At 39.4% G+C, this 19,701-nt stretch overlaps 1 protein-coding gene across 4 annotated transcripts in view; it reads left to right on the top strand.

The window, feature by feature from the left end:
* retreg1 (reticulophagy regulator 1) overlaps positions 1 to 18,399 on the top strand; it is a 154,323-nt gene extending 135,924 nt beyond the window's left edge. For all 4 annotated transcript variants that reach the window (XM_041184059.1, XM_041184061.1, XM_041184060.1 and 1 more), the window contains 4 exons: positions 4,920 to 5,057; positions 8,853 to 8,926; positions 13,060 to 13,183; positions 13,987 to 18,399. In XM_041184059.1, coding sequence (XP_041039993.1) covers positions 4,920 to 5,057; positions 8,853 to 8,926; positions 13,060 to 13,183; positions 13,987 to 14,495 — 845 coding nt within the window. In that variant the 3' untranslated portion in view covers positions 14,496 to 18,399. The remainder of the gene's footprint in view (positions 1 to 4,919; positions 5,058 to 8,852; positions 8,927 to 13,059; positions 13,184 to 13,986) is intronic.
* Positions 18,400 to 19,701: the final 1,302 nt, after the last annotated feature.

Raw genomic sequence — 19,701 nt, 5'->3', positions numbered from 1 at the left:
AACTGGATCCTCCCCTTCCCACTGCAAGCGCTTTCCCAACCCAAGTAGATGTCCCAAACCCTGGTACCGGTCAGGCAACACAGCTGTCTGGACTCTGGTGCTTTGCTGTAGAGAACTGTGTCAATCCCCTGACTATATTGTCCCCGACAACCACTACATTCCTGTTTACTCCCCCCATTTGAACAGCTTCCTGTACCATGGTGTCATGATCAGTTTGCTCATCCACACTGTAGCCCCAGCTCTCTTCAGGACAACTCTCCTCCTTGACATTTTACCCACCAAGCCCTCCAGTGCAGCATTTGAAAACCTTGAGAATCTGCTATCTCCCATGTTTTGCCTTTCTTCTGTCTTTCCCAGGTAAGATTCAGCTCTCACAGGACTGCCAGTACCACCTCCAGACACGATGCACTTTCTCTTAAAGCTAGCCTGCACCTCTTGAAGCAGTGCAGGCTGGTTTGAACTCATGCTAGCATCCACAATACATGCCCCCTATTCTGACACTGAGCCAATCAAAAGCATGCTTGGTGCAGGTTGCTTGCTGAAACCACCTAAAACAGCAGGCAGGACTTTACAGTGAATGGGTTTCAGAAGATGCAGAATTTAGCCTGCCGTGACTAGCTTTAGAATCTCTGAAACAGTGTTGTTTCTGTTTCCATGGTAGTTCTCCATACACGACCCTCCTGACTTGTTCTAAATGGTACCAAAATGGGGTTGCAGTTTGCTTCAACATTTTGAGATTTTATTACAACAGAAAGTTTAAGAAAGGAATGAATGCCTCTTTTTAGAGACATATGGTTAGAAAGTAGGAAGTAGGGCTGTCAGTAAAGCATGTGAGAAGAATTACACAGTCAGGTGTGCTAGAACAAATTTTTATATGTTGAAATAAGTATGGGCTATGTGATGGAAAAATATCACAAATTGTTGACTTTACACAAGATTTCAATATTTTCAATGTTTCTTGTTTGATATGACTCACGATGAGTCAGAATGTGGAGTTTTATGTTCTGTAATGTACAATATACAATTAGATTTACAGTGATTCAGTCAAATTAAATTTTCATTATAGAGTAATGTGATTGTTATTTTATGGCTCTGGCATGATTTTATGTGCATTTGCTTTCAAACTGTAAATCTGCCTCATTAATTTAAAAACTGTTAACGTTACTTTGCAGTTAATGTCTCAAATTACAGATGAAAATGGTATGGGAGATTTTCCAGGCAGTACTGAAGTCGGTTGTAGGAACCTGTTTAATAGTAATGAGAAGTTGGAAGGGCTATATGAATTTGGTAACTTGGGGATAATGTTTGGATTTGGGAGACAGTATTACGGGATGTGAATCTTGGAGGGGCACAAGGGTCACAGAGACCTGAAATTTGCAGAACTGGAAAAGGTGAGGAATGGTAAGATTGGGAGGCGGCTGCTGGAATATAGCAATACTAGTGTCATTCTGCTGTGTGGGATCAGTGGGGAAGATGTGTGGAAGTATTGATGGAAAAATAAAGGGGTGGAAGAATGACTGTGGCAGTACTGTGATGGTGATGGGTTTTGGGAGAAATGGAAAAGGAGGTTGTTTGAAATTGTAGAGAGAGGGTTGATGGGCATGCTGTGCATGTTGTGGACCTTTTTGTTAAAAAAAAAGATTAGCATTAGGGAACAAAGCATGGGTGCTGAGCATACCTGTTGGTAAGATCAGTGAGATGGGGAAAAATGAAGCTATCTCAGAGTGGAGCGCCAGGGACTGGTCCTTGTGGAGAGGGTCTTGATGGGTATTTCTTCAAACACTTTGCCCAGCAATAATTTAGAAAACCCATCTTATTTAAAATGAACTGACTATAATTAATCCAAGCTTCCCCGCTTGTGTATTAGTTTTAAAATTACAGAAATGCTGACGATCTTAAAACCCTGATCCAGTCACAGTAGAGAGGAGAGGTAAAATGTATTTTTGGTAGGGATAAGTGACAACAGGTGTGACAAGCAGCAACTGGGAAGGGATTGTCCGCATTGGATCACAGGCCTGGTTTCAACTATTCCAAGGCAGGTAATGCTGTCTGGAACAGCTAAAATCAGACCTGTGTTCATCTATCCTGGGGTCACAGTTGGGAAGTATCTTAAATATACAAAAGTACCACCTGCCTTGAGACCAAACTTGAAAGAATCATTCAAAGATACTTTAAAAGGAATAGGTATAAGATAGGTATGATTGGAACTAGGCTTGACAGGAAAATGTTACATGAAGTATGTACAGTTTCAATAAATTGCTTTATAAAGAAAGGACTGTAAAACTATGTACGCTTGTATTATTTTTCTGCTAAGGTGGATCTCTATCCTTTTAAGCCCACAAAGTAATAATGATTAGTAAACACAGGCTGAAATAGTAAGAATGTACTTGTTTGGTTAGGGAACTCTGTAGGTTGGAATGTGCTTGGTGGTTTCAGACTGCAGCATTCTAAAATTAAAATTAGTTGGTATTTGTATCAAAGAATGACACCTGAAGTTTCAACTTATGCAATTAGATTTACAATTTTTAAGATATTAAATATATATTTGCAGTATAAATGTTCCTCCATTACAATCTTGTAATTTCTTGTGAGCTATCTTGAATGGAAGAAGAAAAGCTTTGATAGCATGTCTTTTTTTTCCAGCAATATTCAGGTTCTATATTACCAAAAGACTGAATATATATTTGATCGTATTTTGTTAAAATGGTGTATACCGCTTTTTATAACTGACATTTATAATGAAATCTTGCTACATAAACATTTGTAATGGGACTCTGTATGTATGCATATAAACCATCTGTAAATATTTTGGCCTTGAGCAGACGTTTATTTAGTAAGTGAAAAGCGATGCTAGTAGTTATGTATTTTACACTGGACAAGTGAAGAAGATAGTTTTGTAGTTGAAATGGTGGTCGTTGTTAGTTATTTGGGAATGTGAATTTTATTTTTTGGGAGAGGAGGAATGATGGAAGAGGCCACCCATTTATTTATTTGTCAGATGGAACAGTGTTATTTAATTTTATATTGAAGCAAACAGAGCAGGAAATATGACTTTTGTATATGAGTTTGGAACCATTGATTGCTATATTTGTTTTTTGATAAAGAGGCTATTTGGGACCTTGGAGAAAACGATATAGCCATTTATTTCGAAGAGAGACCTGGGGCTAATTATTACTCTGAAACTAAGGTGAATGGTTAAGGGTGGTTATGTGAAAAGTAAGGAGAATTTGACAATATCTGACAAACCTCAAAGTTTCAAGGTCCTTATATCTTTCCAAAATTCTGCAAAAAACAATGAGTTAACTCAAAACAAAAACAGAATTACCTGGAAAAACTCAGCAGGTCTGGCAGCATCGGCGGAGAAGAAAAGAGTTCACGTTTCGAGTCCTCATGACCCTTCGACAGAACTTGAGTTCGGGTCCAGGAAAGAGCTGAAATATAAACTGGTTTAAGGTGTGTGTGTGGGGGGCGGAGAGATAGAGAGACAGAGAGGTGGAGGGGGGGATGTGGTTGTAGGGACAAACAAGCAGTGATAGAAGCAGATCATCAAAAGATGTCAACGACCCGTGAGCTCCCTCCCCCATCCCCACCCCCTTTCTGTTTCCCCCTTCCCTTTTTTTTCCAATAAATTATAAAGATTTTCCTTTTCCCACCTATTTCCATTATATAAAAAAAACCCCACGAGCTATACCTTGAGTGCCCTACCATCCATTCTTAATTAGCACATTCGTTTAGATAATATCACCAACTTTAACTTTAACACCTATGTGTTCTATTGTACTATTGTCGTTGACATCTTTTGATGATCTGCTTCTATCACTGCTTGTTTGTCCCTACAACCACATCCCCCCCTCCACCTCTCTGTCTCTCTATCTCTCCGCCCCCCCACACACACACCTTAAACCAGCTTATATTTCAGCTCTTTCCTGGACTCGAACTCAAGTTCTGTCGAAGGGTCATGAGGACTCGAAACGTCAACTCTTTTCTTCTCCGCCGATGCTGCCAGACCTGCTGAGTTTTTCCAGGTAATTCTGTTTTTGTTTTGAGTTAATTATTTTGGCAGAATCAGGAATAAGTGAAGGGACTTTAATAAAATCTGAAAAACAGCAGAAAAATACCTAAAGACTTGCAGCTTTGAGGAGAAAAAAATTGTTTCTCATGGCTGACCTGGGAGAAGTGTAAAACTAATTATTTATTTTGGTGGTGTGACAGGGAGCTGTTACAGGTTAGTGAGGAGATCAACATTGGAATTCCTATTAAAATGACACCTAGTGGTGTGACCAGGAATCATTACAGGTAAGTGACAGGACAGTGTAGGCATTTTAGCATTGAAATTTCCATTAGAAATATTTGTCTAACAGCTTAAAGTGATGCGTGACACATGCATGATGTGTACACAGGTCAGATATATAATACATCTGAATTATATTATCTGTTACCATGTGTATGCTTTAGATTGTAAACTGTCTGAAAGTTGATCATAACCTTAAATCCTGATCACGTGTAGGAATTTGTCACGTGCCAGTTGACGGTATGCCTTGCATCATAATTTGTAAAGGTTGCTTCCGGATTTTAATATATTTTTGACAAAGTAAGGGTAAAGGATTTCTGAGGATAATCCCTGATTTGCCTTTATGTATAATCAATGCAATAAAATATGTTTCCTGGAACACTTAGAATTTATACCGTAGACCAAGCATTGATTGGCAGTGATTGTCTAATAAATGGGCTTCACTGTATCTGAATATTATAATGTTACTTGAGGTAAAGTTTATTTTTGCTAAATAGTTTTATATATTATGTTACCTGCCCCTCCCCCATCAACTTCAAATAAACTGCCTTTGTCTCCTAAGGGCACCAAACAATGGTGAAACATGATACTACACATAACCTTATTTTGTTTCTTGGTTGGTTTACAGTACTATGCGTCCTCTTGTGGCCTTTAGTAACCTCTTGTGACTTGGGGCAAAGTATTTACAACAAGATTGACCCAGTTCTGCAGCGATTGGATTTTGGCCTGAAGGACTATGTGCATCGTTTGCAAAGAAGACGGGAAAGTAAGAGCAACTTTGCATTCATTATTTGAACTCTACATTAATAAAGTATGACACATGCTGAGAATTATCTAAAATTTGTAATAATGTACCAATAATTTAATGGAGCACCACTTAAAACAAATTATTTGTTTAACTAATATAGGTTCTACTTTAGTAATTTTCCTAATGATAGAAAGAAAAAAAAATGCATTTAAATAGCTTTTTTCATGATTTTAGACGTCCCAAAGTATTTCAGAGCCAATGATGTATTTTTGAGTGCTGGCCTGGATACCAGGAGAACTCCCTTGATGATCTTTGCCTGTTGATAAATCATCAGTTACATCCACCTGAGAAGATAGATGGGAACTCCGTTTAACTTCTCATCTGAAAGTTGGAACCTCCTACTACGTAGCGCTCCTTCATTACTGAAGTGGGGTTTCTCTCAGGAGGAAGCGCTGCAGCTGAGCCAGGGCTGACACCAAGCCCCCTCACCCCAAATAGGTTTTCCTTGTTAAGTCAGTTATTAGTTGCAGAGGATTATGGGCAGCTATTTTTTTGGTTATGAGCTATGCTCTGTTGTAATGGGTAACTCTCTGCAAGTGAATAGGTTTTGAGCAAGTTTAAAATCTCAGCCTGCGATTTTGTCATTAAGATGCTTAGATATTACATTATGTAAAACTCCCAAGGTGCTCAAAGCCAGTTGTCAAGATGCATTGTAGCAGGTCTTGTGCCGTTTGCCTTCAACATCCAAATATATGCTTTATATTATTTTGTATCCATTAAATAAGTAGCCTTATTTGGATAATTATTTACAGAAGTGAATTGAGAGGGAGGAAAGTATATTTAAGCTGAAATTGCCAAGTGAATGCTTCAAATGTATAAACTGCATAGCAGAAAAATATTGTGTCACCCTCTACCATACTGTTATGTGACAGATTATAAAAACATGGGCCGAGATTTTGTAGTCAGCAGCAGAGCAACAAAGCGTGCCGCTGATATCAAATACATCTCTACACGAACCTACCGAAACTCCAGTGGTGAGAATTTTGGCTGCCTTGAGGGAAAATTCCCTCCTGGCCTGGGTTGCAGCAGGGCCCAGCTAGTGTGGAAGAAAAAGGGCAGCAACTGCATCATGAAACCTGAGAAAAATGGCTGCTGCAGTAATTAATTAATTATTCGAGCTTTAACTGCTTCATTAGTCATACGATGTCAGGGTTAACAATCCATTCAATGGCTTCAACTGTTGCAGTATGAATGGTTATGATGCCATCAGGATGGTTCTGTCAGTGCAGGAGTTCACTATTAAGTTGATGATACGACTTGGATGGCCACAGTCACAATTTGAACTGTTCCTCATGTTCCACTTGTGGAGCAACTGGCCGCATCTTCCCTGGCCCATCCTCAAGCAGTTGAGGGTTGTCCAGATTTTCTGTCTAAGGTTGAAACCTGGAGCTTCACCTCTTGGGCCAGTTACCAGATTGCAGGTGGTGATGTTTGCAATCAACCAAGAGGTACACCATCGAGAGGTGGGGCTGTCGACTGTTTGTAGGGTGTGTGTGCTCCAGTAGGGGTTATGGAATTTCACAGCTGAATTTCAGCCGATGCTGTTCCTCCAGATATCAGGAGATTCAATGTGTGCTAGCACAGGAAGCCACTCAAGCTGTGTCTGTCTCAATGTATCCTCATGACCTCCCAGAGGTGAAAACCCTGAGCTAGGTTGAGCAGCTGTACTCTGTCATTGGATAGACCAGGGCAAGTAAAGCAGTATGTAACAAAAATACCTATAAAAACTCAGCAGGTCTGACAGCATCTGCGGAGAGGAACACAGTTAACGTTTCGAGTCCGTATGACTCTTATTGTAAGGAGGTACTTTTAAAATTTTATACCTGTATTTCCAAACCTTAAGTAATTAATTTGGAATTAATGGGCAATTAATCTAAATTTGTGCAGTTCCTTACTTGCCATTTGAAGCAGTGAACCCTTGGGAGTAATGTTGGTTGATCTAGGGCAACTTTCAGATTCGATTAGTGCATGCACACAGTCCAGAAATTGCAGGGCCTCTCCAGCATCCAGTAGTGTAGGATGCTGAGCGCCTTGTAACCCGTGTTTCTATGATCTTCTATTTCTATCATGTAAGCTACATTGGAAACCCCTTAAATGAAATCATTATATAAATGAATTTTAAAATGGGTATGAACTGTCTTGCAATTTATACAATTATTGCTTTTTTTTTTAGAAAAAGCTGTACTTGGCTTTAACATCCTTTTTGTCTCTATTTTTTCACTTTTTGTGTAAATATTTTCTATAACAATGGGGGGTTTTGGGTTATTTAATGGCCTCCTTTGAACTGTCAATCAAACTGTGAACTTACAAACCTTGTGGTGGGATAATGGTAGGTTGTGGAAATTAGCCAAGTATTAATAATCAGTTTTGTTGAAAAAGAGTTTTTTTGTCAAAGCTTTTCATCTTGTACTCATCTGGCACTTCCTTGTTAATTGTCCTATGTCGGGGGAGCAACAAATTTATACTGTATGAGAAGAGAGTGCTGGTTGGTTGGCAAGTGGAATCTGATTGGAGGATGCAACAGTTGATGGTGACTAACAGTTAACTGCCAAGCATTGGTTGACAGTTAAACCAGGCAGCTTGACTCTGGTCAAGACATTGCCCTGGGGAATGAACCAGCGAATGGCTGTTACTTATTTTGTATAGCTGAAACAGGCGCATGGTATGTACATATTCTTTGTTTGCAAAGAACTGGGCCTTGTGTATTAATATATGTGGCTTCCAGTACACGTAAATGCATCACACAGTGACCCCAACTGACAAAATGATTATAATCATAGCCCTTGGGGTAATGACAATAAACAGCAGGTGTAACCGCTAGGACAGATTTATTTTCAATTCTTACTGAAATAGGCAGGTTTTTTAATTTTTAAAGGGCTGGAGATTTAAATAATGTCACAGCTTGACAGTTCTACATACCTTATCTGCCTTTCACTAGTATTAATGTCTCCTCCCATGCTGTGGGATAAGCCCCTGCCAGAGTAAAAATGAGTTTGTTTAAACTTGGCACTGAGTTCAATGGGCCTCAGGTTTCTCTCATGAATCCTGCCCTGCCCCTTTCCCCTGCTGACTAAAATGGGGTTTGTTGGGAATCGAGATAGGATTTCCTGATCTGGGCCCCACGTGCTATTTTTAAAAATCCACAGAGTCTCCAGGACTCTGCAGAAATATGGCCCATAGTCTCTTTGAGCTGATGAGCTGGCTTGGAGTGCTTTTTGGAGTTGAATAAATCTGCATGGATAAATTGTTTAAGCATCCTGGTGAAGCTCAAGTTTGTGTAGCTGCATGGCACGATTGGACTTCTTAACTCTTATCAGCTCAGCCCAAATTACATTGTGCCAATTGCCATTATAGAAAAATAGATTTTTTCAAATTTCAACAGCAATAGAAAGAAAAAATATAAATATATCAATTAATCTTAACTTTTTTACATGCATTTTTACCAAAATATGAATAATTTGTTTCAAACATTGGCTTTGTTTGGCTGAGTTGTTAAACCCAGCGTACTGACCGAACCAATCAACATCCATAAAGTGGCTGGTTACTAAACCATTGCAGTTACTGTTTTGTTGAAATGTTGATACTTGGTATATTCTTGAAAAGTGATTTATTTTTCCCTTTTGTAGTTCCCAATATCTGCTTTTTCTGCAAGTTGAACTTATGTCTTTCTTATATTAGTCTTAATTTTCAAAAAGAAAAATCAACGTATCTATAACCCTTCCTATTTTATCTTTTGCATGCCTTGTTTTATAGTGAAGCAGAAAGAATTGGTTGAAAGGAAGTCAGAAGATGAGAGTGAAGCAGACACGTCTGCTCTTTGTCCCAAGGTTAGACAATATTCCTTTTTTTTTATTCATTCATGTAATGTGAGCATTGCCGACTAGGCTAGCATTTGTTGTCCATCCTCAATTGCCCTTGAGAAGGTGGTGGTGTGTTGCCGCCTTGAACCGCTGCAGTCCATGTGGTGTAGGTACACCCACAGTGCTATTGGGAAGAAAGTTCCAGGATTTTGACCGACTAATAGTGAAGGAACAGCGATTTGGTTTCAAGTCCAGATGGTGTGTGGCCTGGATTGGAACTTGTAGATGGTGGTGTTCCCATGTGTCTGATGTCCTTGTCCTTTTGAAAGCTATAATTGAATCTCACTCCACTAAACTCATTACATTCCAGATCCTAACCACTCGCTTTGTATTTGAACGTTTCCTCATGTCACTGTTCTTCTTTTGCCAATCACGTTAAGTCATTGTCCTCTAGTTTTTGATACTTCCACCAATGGGAACAATTTCTCCTTATCTACACTCTCCTGACCTCACATGATTTTATATATCTCTTATCAAATCCCCCCTCAACCCTTCCTTCTCTAAGGAGAACAGCCCCAGCTTCTCCAATCTATCCACCTAAACAAAGTTCCCCTCATCCTTGGAATAATTTTTGTGAACCTTTACTGCACCTTCTGTAATGCATTCATATACTTTCTAAAGGGTGACTGTGTACACTGCTGGCACGTACACCTGTGGTGGAGAGAATGCTTGTTTAAGGTGGTGAATGGGTGCCAATCAAGCATGCTGCTTTGTCCTAGAATATAAACTTGTAGCACATAGATATTCAGGTTAGGGTAGTAAAATGCCTGATCTGTGAGCATCATTAATTAAATTATAAGGGCTACATTTTAATTCTGCCCAATCACTAAATAACATTAGTGCATTGTCAAGATCTCATTGGCCTGCTATGACAAAGAACCACATAAAAGGCTGATATACCAGAATAGAGGGTCAGTGCCAGTTTTTGGTTTTAAAAAAGGCTTAATAACAGGAAGCAGTGAATCATGGTAAATTGTTTTTCAGACTGGAGGATGGAAAACAGTGGATTTCCCCCAAGGGTCAGTGCTAGGACCACTGCTTTTTTTTTTTATATGCATCATGGGTATTGGAATAAAGGGGGTATCTTGTGGAGTCTACAGGAGCCTCAGCATAGGGCAGGCCCACCTCATCTTGTTTCATTCGGGGACTTCCTCAGGCAGAGTACCACCTGCTGAGAGCTGCCCATCAATTTGAGGCCAGCAGTTCTGTTGAACAGCACTGTCACTCTGGAGGCAGTGGCTGTTGCAGGTATGACACCCACCCGAGGCCTAGGATTGTTGCTGGTGAGAGTTGGAGGGTGGGAGGTGGTAGAGAGACTGGGGATGGGGTTCATAGGATGGGTGTGATGGGAGAGTGGGGAGAGTTGTCAGCAGCAAGGGCAGGGGGGATATTTTGCACTGCCCTTCCCTTCCCCCTCCCCTTTCCTGATGCTGGGTCCTTTGATCAGGTGCTGAGCCAGGTCCACAAGTAACGCTGACAGGGTTGGCTTGTTGTGCTCCCTGCATGGCGAGCCCTCACTTGCCGCTGGTTTAATACCAGTGGCTGCAGGATGAGGCTTTCAATTGGCGGTGGGATGGAAAGGCCATCCATAGGCCTTACCACCACCAACTTAATCGGGGTGGGAGCATGAAGGTGGAAGGTTCCCCACCCTCAACTCCCTGCCTGATTACATGACCCCTCCACCACCAGACACATCGGGGGAGGACATAAGATTCCACCCATGGTAAAATTTCTCAATGGTACCGAACTTGTACGTAGGAGCGGAAGAAATAGGAGCAGGAGAAATAGGAGTAGGAGAAGACCATAATGTCTGTCAAATCTGCTCCACCATTCATATGATGATTGTAGGTGTGGCAGGCAATAGGGATGATACCAATAAACAGACTAGTAGAATGGACAAACAAGTGGCGAATGAAATTTAATACAGAGAAGTATGAGGTAACACATTTTGGCAGCAGGGATGGGGGAGGCAATATCGACTTAATTGCACCGTTCAAAAGAGTGTGCAGAGATATCAAAGAGTTGATGTGCATGGATTTTTGAAGGTGGCAGGACATATTGAGAGGGTTGTTTGTAAAGCATATGGGATCTTGGGCTTCGTAAAGGTATTGAGTACAAAAGCAGATAAGTTATAATGAACCTTAATAAAATTCTGTTTGGCCACAACCAGAGTGTTGGATCTAGCTCTGGTCACCACACTTTAGGAAGGATGGGAGGACCCTTGGGAGAGGGCAGAGAAGGTTTACCAGATAGCTTTCGGGGATGAGAGACTTTAGCTACAAGGTCAATTTGGTGAAGCTGGGATTATTCTTAAATAAAAACAAAGTGGTGGAAAAACTCAGCAGGTGTGAAAGCATCTGTGGAGAGAGAAACAGAGTTGACGTTTTGAGTCTGAATGACCCTTCAGATCTAAAGAGAAGTTACTATTCTTGGATTATTCGTCTTGGAGCAAAGGAGGTTGAAGGGAGATTTGATAGAGCTGTACAAGGTTATGACAAGTTTCGATAAGGTAGACAAAGAAAAGCTGTGCCCATTAACTGATGGTGCAAGGACCATGGGACACAGGTTTAAGATTTTGGGCAAGAGATGCAGGGCGTATGTGAGGAGGAACTTTTTTTCCAGAGCAGGGTAATGACCTGGAATTTGCTGCCAATGAGGGTGATAGAAGCGGAGATGATCAGTGATTTCAAAAGTATATTGGATCGGTGCTTGAGTGAAATAAACTTGCAGGTCTTTGTGGTTATAGTTGAGGGTTGAGACTGAGAAAGAGGTGGAGTGAACTTGATTGGCCGAATAGCCTCTTTCGATGGCATGTTGACTCTGACTCTGACTGATACCAGCATGGTTTATTAGAAATTATTGACTAGAAAAGTATGAGCTCAAGACAGCATTAGTATTAAAAAATAGCAAGGCCAGAATCTTCGGGTTGGCGTCCCGAGGCGTAAAATGATGCGCGGTGACGTCTGATGTCCTGACATTCAAATCCTCAGTTTGGCGGGTACGCACTGGAGTCGGCTGTGCGCCTGCCGAACTGTCAAAGGCCTATTAAGGCCATTTAAAAACCAGTTAAAACAATTAACAGAGCTGCCCGTCTAACCTTAAGGTTGGTGGGCAGGCAAAGAGCCCAGGTGGCTTTCGCATTTATCATGAAACCTCATCCACGGGCGGGATGAAGCTTCATGAAGGTTTTTAAAGTTTAAAAAAATTTTTTAGTGAAATTCATTGACATGTCCCATTAAAAAAAAATGAGGGTACATGTCATAAATCTTTTTTTTTCTCTTTATTAAAATTTAAAAAATTCAAACTAATCTCCCTGAGGCAGATCCATGCCTTCTGCGCTCTTCTGCGCATGCGTGAAAGAGCGCAGGCCCCAACTCGGCCTACTCCACCCACCCACACAGGGAACGCTCAGTGCTTCCGGGTGCGTGTCACGCTGGCAGGTCTTAATTGGCCCACCCATGTAAAATGGCAGGGCACAGCTGATCACTCCCGCCCAATTCCCCCCCCCCCTCCCCCCTCCCAATGGGGAGAAAATTCTCCCCACTCAGTGTTTGTCAATGTCATAGATCTAAATTATCAAAAGAATTGCAAGAGCATTTTCCTGATACAAATACTCCATTTCCCATTTGTTAACTGTAGCTGTATTTCATACAGAACAGCACCAGCAGCTTAAATTTACATATTACTGTTCACATAGAGAAAGATGTGTTTGGCAGAAGTAGAAAGTGAACTCCCAAGCAAGAGGCAAAAGTGGAAATAAAGTGGTGGATTCAAAGCATAAAGAATGAGGAGAAGCATTTTCAGGGGACTTTTGAAAGAGAGTAGGTAAATTAGGTAGTGAGTTCAGGAGACCAGCTGAGTCAAACACTGGTTGACTGGGCAATGATGATTAAACCAGTCTTCGAGGAACATAGGGTACAGTGTGGGTTTCTGTAATTTAGGATGGAGGGGAAAGGCCAACACAGGTTTGAAAGTGAGAACGAGGACCTAAAAGCAGTCAGCTGGGCCACAATTGTACGCATGAGAGGAAATGAACTGAAGAGTTATGAACATGTTACAGTAACCTTGATATGTTGTGCTATTTCTACCTTGTTCTATAGATAAGCAGCTCTGGAGCAGGCAAAGAGCTATGTATTTCTGATACCGAACCTTCAGAAACATGGACAGAAAATGGAACCTTTAACCTGTCAGAAGGTCATACCCCACAGACAGATGCCTCGGATGGTATGCTGAATTTTTGATTTCATTGAAGATATGCAAATAAGGAACAAGTTTTTATATGCAATATGATTTTAGCAAATATTCTGGAGAAGAGGAGGTGCCACAAATTTGAGGATAGTATTTTGTCTTTGGAGACATTTTCTATGGAAATTTGCTGAAAATTTTGAAAGGGTGGAGCCAAACCATGCTTATTCAATGGTTAGCAGGCGTTAGGAACACATTTTGAAGTGTCTTAGAATGCCTAAGTTCACAATTGTGCATGGGTGTAGCCAACTATTGCTGGAGAATTATAGTGACTAGCTACACAAATGGAATTGTATATTGGCAGGTTGGCTATTTAATCTCGTAATGCTTGTCGAATCCTAAGGAAGTGCAAGTGTTTTAAATCGTGGTATTTTTAGCAACAGTCCATCATTCGCTGTGGGGAAAATCCATCTAAGAAAAATTCCATTAAGTTCCTTTCTTGGAATTAGGTGTTCTCCTCCTCTCCCACTAGATACTGCCTCTCTAAACATTAGCTTTTTTCTTTTTGTCTGCTATTATTTAATTTTAAATGGATATTTTTTGTTTTCATACTAATTTTTGGTGACTAAGTTTTAAACTTGGTTTACTGTGCTTAAAGCAAGTTTGATTTTCTCCTCTTCCAACAGTTTAAAAACAATGTGATAAAATGCTTTTGTATTCTTTCACGGGACATGAGCATCACTGGCAAGGCCAGCATTTGTGCCCATCCCTAATTGCCTACAAATAGTATAATGATATTAGCGTCATTTTTTTATTCTCCCATGTTTTAATCTTTAATTCAGATCTAGATCGTCCAAGTGATCATGAGGAAGCATTTGCCAGAGATCTTCCAGAATTCCCTTCTATAGATAATAAGGGAACAATAGATGATGATGATGACTCAAGCATTGGCATCCCTACTCCTCCAATTCCCACTCTAGAATCTAATGAAGCAGATTCATATCAGGAAGGCATACACACAGGAACTGCTGTTACTGGACTTTCCCTAAACTTGTCCACTGAGCAGAGCTTCAACCTGATCAGCACTATGGCAACAGATGTCATTGCTGCTGCAGTGTCATCTGCTGTGAAAGGCCAGTTGCAGGCCATTGAAAGCAACTTGACCATGCCACCACAGCTTAACTCAGGCGAAGAGACTGACACCGAAGAGGCCGATGACTTTGAGTTGCTTGATGAGTCTGAGTTGGAACAAATTGAGAGCGAATTAGGACTGGATCAGGGCCAAGCAGCAAGTCAACAAGCCAAAGATGGCAAGTCAGGCTTTCTCTCAAACCTACTGGGAGGCCATTAAGCCTTCTTTCAGGGCTGGAGAATAAACATACAGACCACTTGTGAACAACAAAACAAACACAAGCTACAAGCTTATTTACAACAGTTGTTCCCAAAAAAAAAGAGCCAAACCTCATAAATATGATCTTGTGAATATCGAACTAAGTGCAGCAAAGGAAGAATGAAAAAAAGTGAAATAGAACTGCACCTTTCAACGTTTAATAATCTAGTTATTGAAGGAACTGATTTGATTTGCGTTATTTGGTATAATGGGCCACCTATTGTGTGTGTTGTCTGACTATAATCTTTATGCCTTGAAATAACAGCATGGAAACTAATTCTGTCTTGTTAATCTGAGTTGTTAACAATTAGCTTTAAAAATGTGTTAACTGACATGTATTGCCAAATCTGAAAGTCAGATGTTTAACAAATATTTTTTAAAGACTTGTGCGCAGAAACTGACAATCAGTAATCAGCTTCTCCCAGGACATTGCAGCAAATTGAACTGCTAAGGAAGTAAAGTACCCATTTTGAAAATATTTGCAGTATTTTAGATATTATAAAATCTAATCCTATTTGAAGCCTCTTTGATTCATGCATTCAAGTAGAATGTTCAAAGAAAGCCTAGTAGAGACACATTTCACAGTTGAGATTATTAATCCACGCTTGTACTGTTTTAATTACAAAGAAAAACAATCTTTACTGCACTCTCTGCCTTATTGAACTGCAGATTCAAAGGTGAAAAGAAACCTATTAAAACTTAGTTTAAATCACATTAACAATTAAATTTGATTTACAACACTTTAAAAATTATTCTTTTTACACACATTGCATTGTTTCATTTAGATAATGGGCCTGACTCTGAAAATAATTTTGTGGTTGGAACAAAATTACAATTTGCGCAATTGTAGGTCAGTGAATCCCACAGTAACCAATCTCGTTGCTGTGTTAAATTAATTTTATGCTGGGTAGATTGTTGAAATTATGCAATCCATTTCTGAAATTCATACTTATTTAATATGTTATTGTGTCTGTATCTAATAATGTCCGTTCTACCAAGGACATATTTGAACCATAACTAAGACGATAATCTGTTAATTCTTTCTTTCACCCTGGTTAATCCCACTTTAAGCAGCGCCTTAGAGAATACTTAACTTTTTTTTTAAAAGTACATATTTAAATTTTAAGAACATCAGATGACAACACACATTTTCCCTGTTACATCCAGCGCTGAAATAAAATAGCAAGTAAATCTACTAGATTAGGGCTCTGTATGTAAAAGTGCTAAGGTGGCCAATTAATTAACAGGTCCTAGGTGTCCGAGTGGATTGAAGTGTAATCTATATTTCTATAATCCCTCTAAAGATATTTGGGTAGGTATTAATTTGTTGACTAATCTTGGATGATCTTATTGGTAAATTTTCTAACTGAGCTTGGGACAAGGCACAATTCCGTCATTCCACAATTCATCAAAATTTACCTTTTCCTTGAATACCATGAAAAGAGAAACAAAAAAGCCTAATTCTGCAGCCTGGCTTTATTGTTATACAGACTTCTGTTGACCGAATTTATATAGTCAGTGATATTTTTAATATTTTGGATTAAAAAATTTAACAAGTGGAATTTTATATTCAGCACTTTGGTTCTATAAGGAAGATGTCATGTTGATTCTGGTCAATCTATCAAATACCGAATTGGTACATAAAGCCTATACTGAAGAACTTTCCTTTAGAAGATAAAAAATTCAATTGGATTTGTCATTGAGTATTTTATTGGATAATTTAGGTTTGCAACTAGAGATCTGGGAATAATTCAGTTGCTGGCCTCTAAGCTGACAATGGGCCTGCAATGGAGGGGTTGTAATAGCTTTTTAAAAACTAGAGCAGGTAAAATAAAATTGATTTGAAACTTGAGATAAACTGGTCAAAATCAATTCTGCCCCCATTTCAAAATCATGTTTTACATAAATAATTTATCATCGGTGCTTCAATTTCCAACCTTATTCACGTAGCAAGATATGGGGGTACTGCTTTCAAAAAGTATACAGCCTCACAATTGTTGATTCTATTGTTGATTCTAACACCCCTTTAAAGAAGTGGACAGATAAAAAGGCATGTGGACACACTAATCTTGTACGTCACTTTAGGGACTCGAGCACATGTAGGATGGCATTTCATTGCAGTACTGAGGGCATACTGCATGATCAGAGATACTACCTTACGAATGAGACGTTAAACTGGGGCTCTAAGTGTGTTTTTCCAAGTGGACATTAAAAGTCCCATGGCAATATCTGAGAAAGAGTAGGAGAAAATTTCTGGTATCCACGAATTCAACCAATATCATTGAGATAGAATAACTGATATTATTGCTATCTGTGGGACTTGCTGTGTGTGTATTGGATGCTGCATTTACCAAAAAGTAACAGTGACTACGTTTTAAAAGTGAAGCCTTTTGGGACATGCTGTGGATGAGTGTTATATGAATTAACATTTCTTCTTTTAATATCACCCTAATTTCTAGGCTTAAATATTTTCAGAGTTGGGACCCAGACTCAAATGATTATTGGTAACATTTTTTTACAGTAATATATTTTGATCCTTTCACTAGCCTATTTATGGTGGTGTTCAGTAACTGTGACTATGCAATATTCAAGTAATGCAGTTACTGTTAACACAAGATTTCTATATTCAGTACTTTATGTATATGCATATTATACATATACAGGCACTTCAAGCTTGAGTTAATGTTTAAACTTTTGTAACCAATGCATTTAAATATAACTCTGCTTAACAAATGCTGTTGAGAGTACAAAATGAAGGCAGTGCACAAGCTATCAGATGATGTACTAACATCAGTTCAGAAGCCTTGAAACTTGGGATTTAGCCTGCATCAATGAAATGGTAAAGTTTCTGCAGATTTAGTGACAAACCTTAATGATTTTTAACTTTCAATGCACAGTACAATGTAAGATTTGTTATCTCATGAACATTTAACCTCTCTCCTTTCATGACCCCGTCATATTGCATTGATCAACACGACAGTTGGTGTTCTGGATTTAGCCATCCTCCAGTGCTAATTTAGGGCCATTTTTATGTGCTGTTGTTTAGAAGATGTTTTGGGTTGCTTGAAGTTCAAGTTAGGCTAATCCTTTGGACGGTTTTGTGAAATCTGTTTCTGGTTACAAATTAAAATAGTTGGATCTCATTTGTTGCAACTAAACACGTAATCTAGTTTTAAAAACAAACATCTTGTTTTCTTCTTCATTATAAACCATGTTTATTCAAACATAAACATAACAGTTGAGCAATCCACTGGTTCATTTAAGAGTGTATAAATCATTACAGTCAGGCTTTGTTAATTTGTTAAATGTCATTTTATGTAGAATTTGTAAAAAAGGGTAGTATTTTAGCCTATTAAATGTGGGTGCTGGGACTAATGAGAGTAGATTTTGACTATCGTTTTAAAAAGTATATTTTTGCACTTTATATATTATTTACGAAAATGCACTTTCTGTCAATCAAACCACATGTAAACCAGTAATTTTTCCCGGGAGAAAGAAATGATAACCAGAAACAGAGTTCATCACAAAATGTCTTATGATATTTCATAAAAATATGAAAATTTCTCATCTGCAGCACTTTAAATAATAGAATCTAAAAGAATTTCAGTGGCAAATACATGGCCATTATGGTAATTGAATTTGATAATTAAAGCTTGTCTGATGATGTTGATTTGTTTCTCTCTTTTGTGATTGACTATGCTTTATTCAACAAAGGCACTTTATGTACAATACCATCTCCATTTAACCAGTGTAGTGCTGTAATTGTCAATTGTATAATGAGAATTGCATAATTATTTTTGAACCGTTTGCACTCTTTATTGATATACAAATTCTTGGCTAAGGAAAATAAAATGGTAGAAATGTATTGTCTTGTGTATGCAACTATAAGTGACTAGTTTTGATTGTCATTTTCTGTCATTCTCATATCTATTTTTCAGTCCAGCTTCATATCCTCATTTTACTTGATGAATATAGCATGGTGAACTAGTTTTTTAAAAAAAATACAATGGCCCGATATTTATTGAGCAGTGGAGATGGGTTATGGACAGAAAATTTTGAAGTATAGGTTTCCTAAATGATCTTCAGTTTTAAAAACTGTAGAACAGCTTTTTTTTCCGGGCTGTTGGTCAGGCAGGTAAATTTGCAGCAGAAGAATGAGCGAAGGAGCAGGTAGATGCAGTGGTGGGGAACATGGTCTAGGCTCAAGTTAATGGTCACAGTGGAGAGCAGGTAGATCATGGACCACGTGGGGGAAGGGGTTGGTGGTAGAGCAAGATCCCAGCAGGGGAGAACAGCATGGTTGGCGATTGCAGGAGTTGGAGAAGTTGAAGATCGGGCAAGTGGTGGGGATGGACAGGCTGCAGAGGTGATTGACAGGATAACTTTTGTTGGGCTAAGGGATCCCCTCTACTCCTCCTGTCACAGACAGTGCTATAGAGGCATTTATATTAGGTGCCCAGCCCTTCTCGCCTCCTTTTACCAGCCAGGTTTCTTGAGACCAGGCAAACCCAGCTGACCTTCGTTAAAAAGCATGTTAAAATGGAAGCATGCAACCTCAAGTTTTCAATTATCAACCTACCTCCTGAAAGCAAATTGGTTACCCAGCCCACTTTCGTTTAAAAGCAGAAATAGGCGAGTTTGAATTTGGTTTTGAGTTTGAAACTTTTTCAATTTGAACTTCCCACATGACCTCGACTTACCCATGCTTAGGCGATAATATTATCTCAAGTATGTGACTTATTTTAACTGACTGAATGCACATGCTCACTATTTTGCCTGATACATGAGTTTATGAATTTCTCCTGTAATGAAATAGTGATGACAGCTGCTGAACATGGGCTGAATTTTTTGCAAAGACGGTAGCCCCACCCACCAGCTGAAAAGTCAGGGGCAAGCCTGGCTCCATTAACCCAGGAAATCATGACCAGATTTTACGGTTGTCAGGCAGTTAGAAGCCCTATGTGGGAGAATATCACGCCTCCAAGAGCTGCCAGCCAATAAGAAGGCTGGCAACACACTCATCCCAGAAGTGCCACCAGGAGCGGTGGCTACTGCTGGGACTGCAGTCAGGCCCCAATGAGGAACCATGGAGGAGGTCAGAATAGACGAGGAGGGGAGGACACGTAGGGGCAGCCCATTTGGCTGGGGAAAGGCCTCCATTGACAAC

Source organism: Carcharodon carcharias, chromosome 3 (genome assembly GCF_017639515.1).
Source record: "Carcharodon carcharias isolate sCarCar2 chromosome 3, sCarCar2.pri, whole genome shotgun sequence".
Taxonomy (NCBI): domain Eukaryota; kingdom Metazoa; phylum Chordata; class Chondrichthyes; order Lamniformes; family Lamnidae; genus Carcharodon; species Carcharodon carcharias.
Note: the sequence above shows the minus strand (reverse complement) of the source record. Positions and strands in the feature narration are given on the sequence as shown.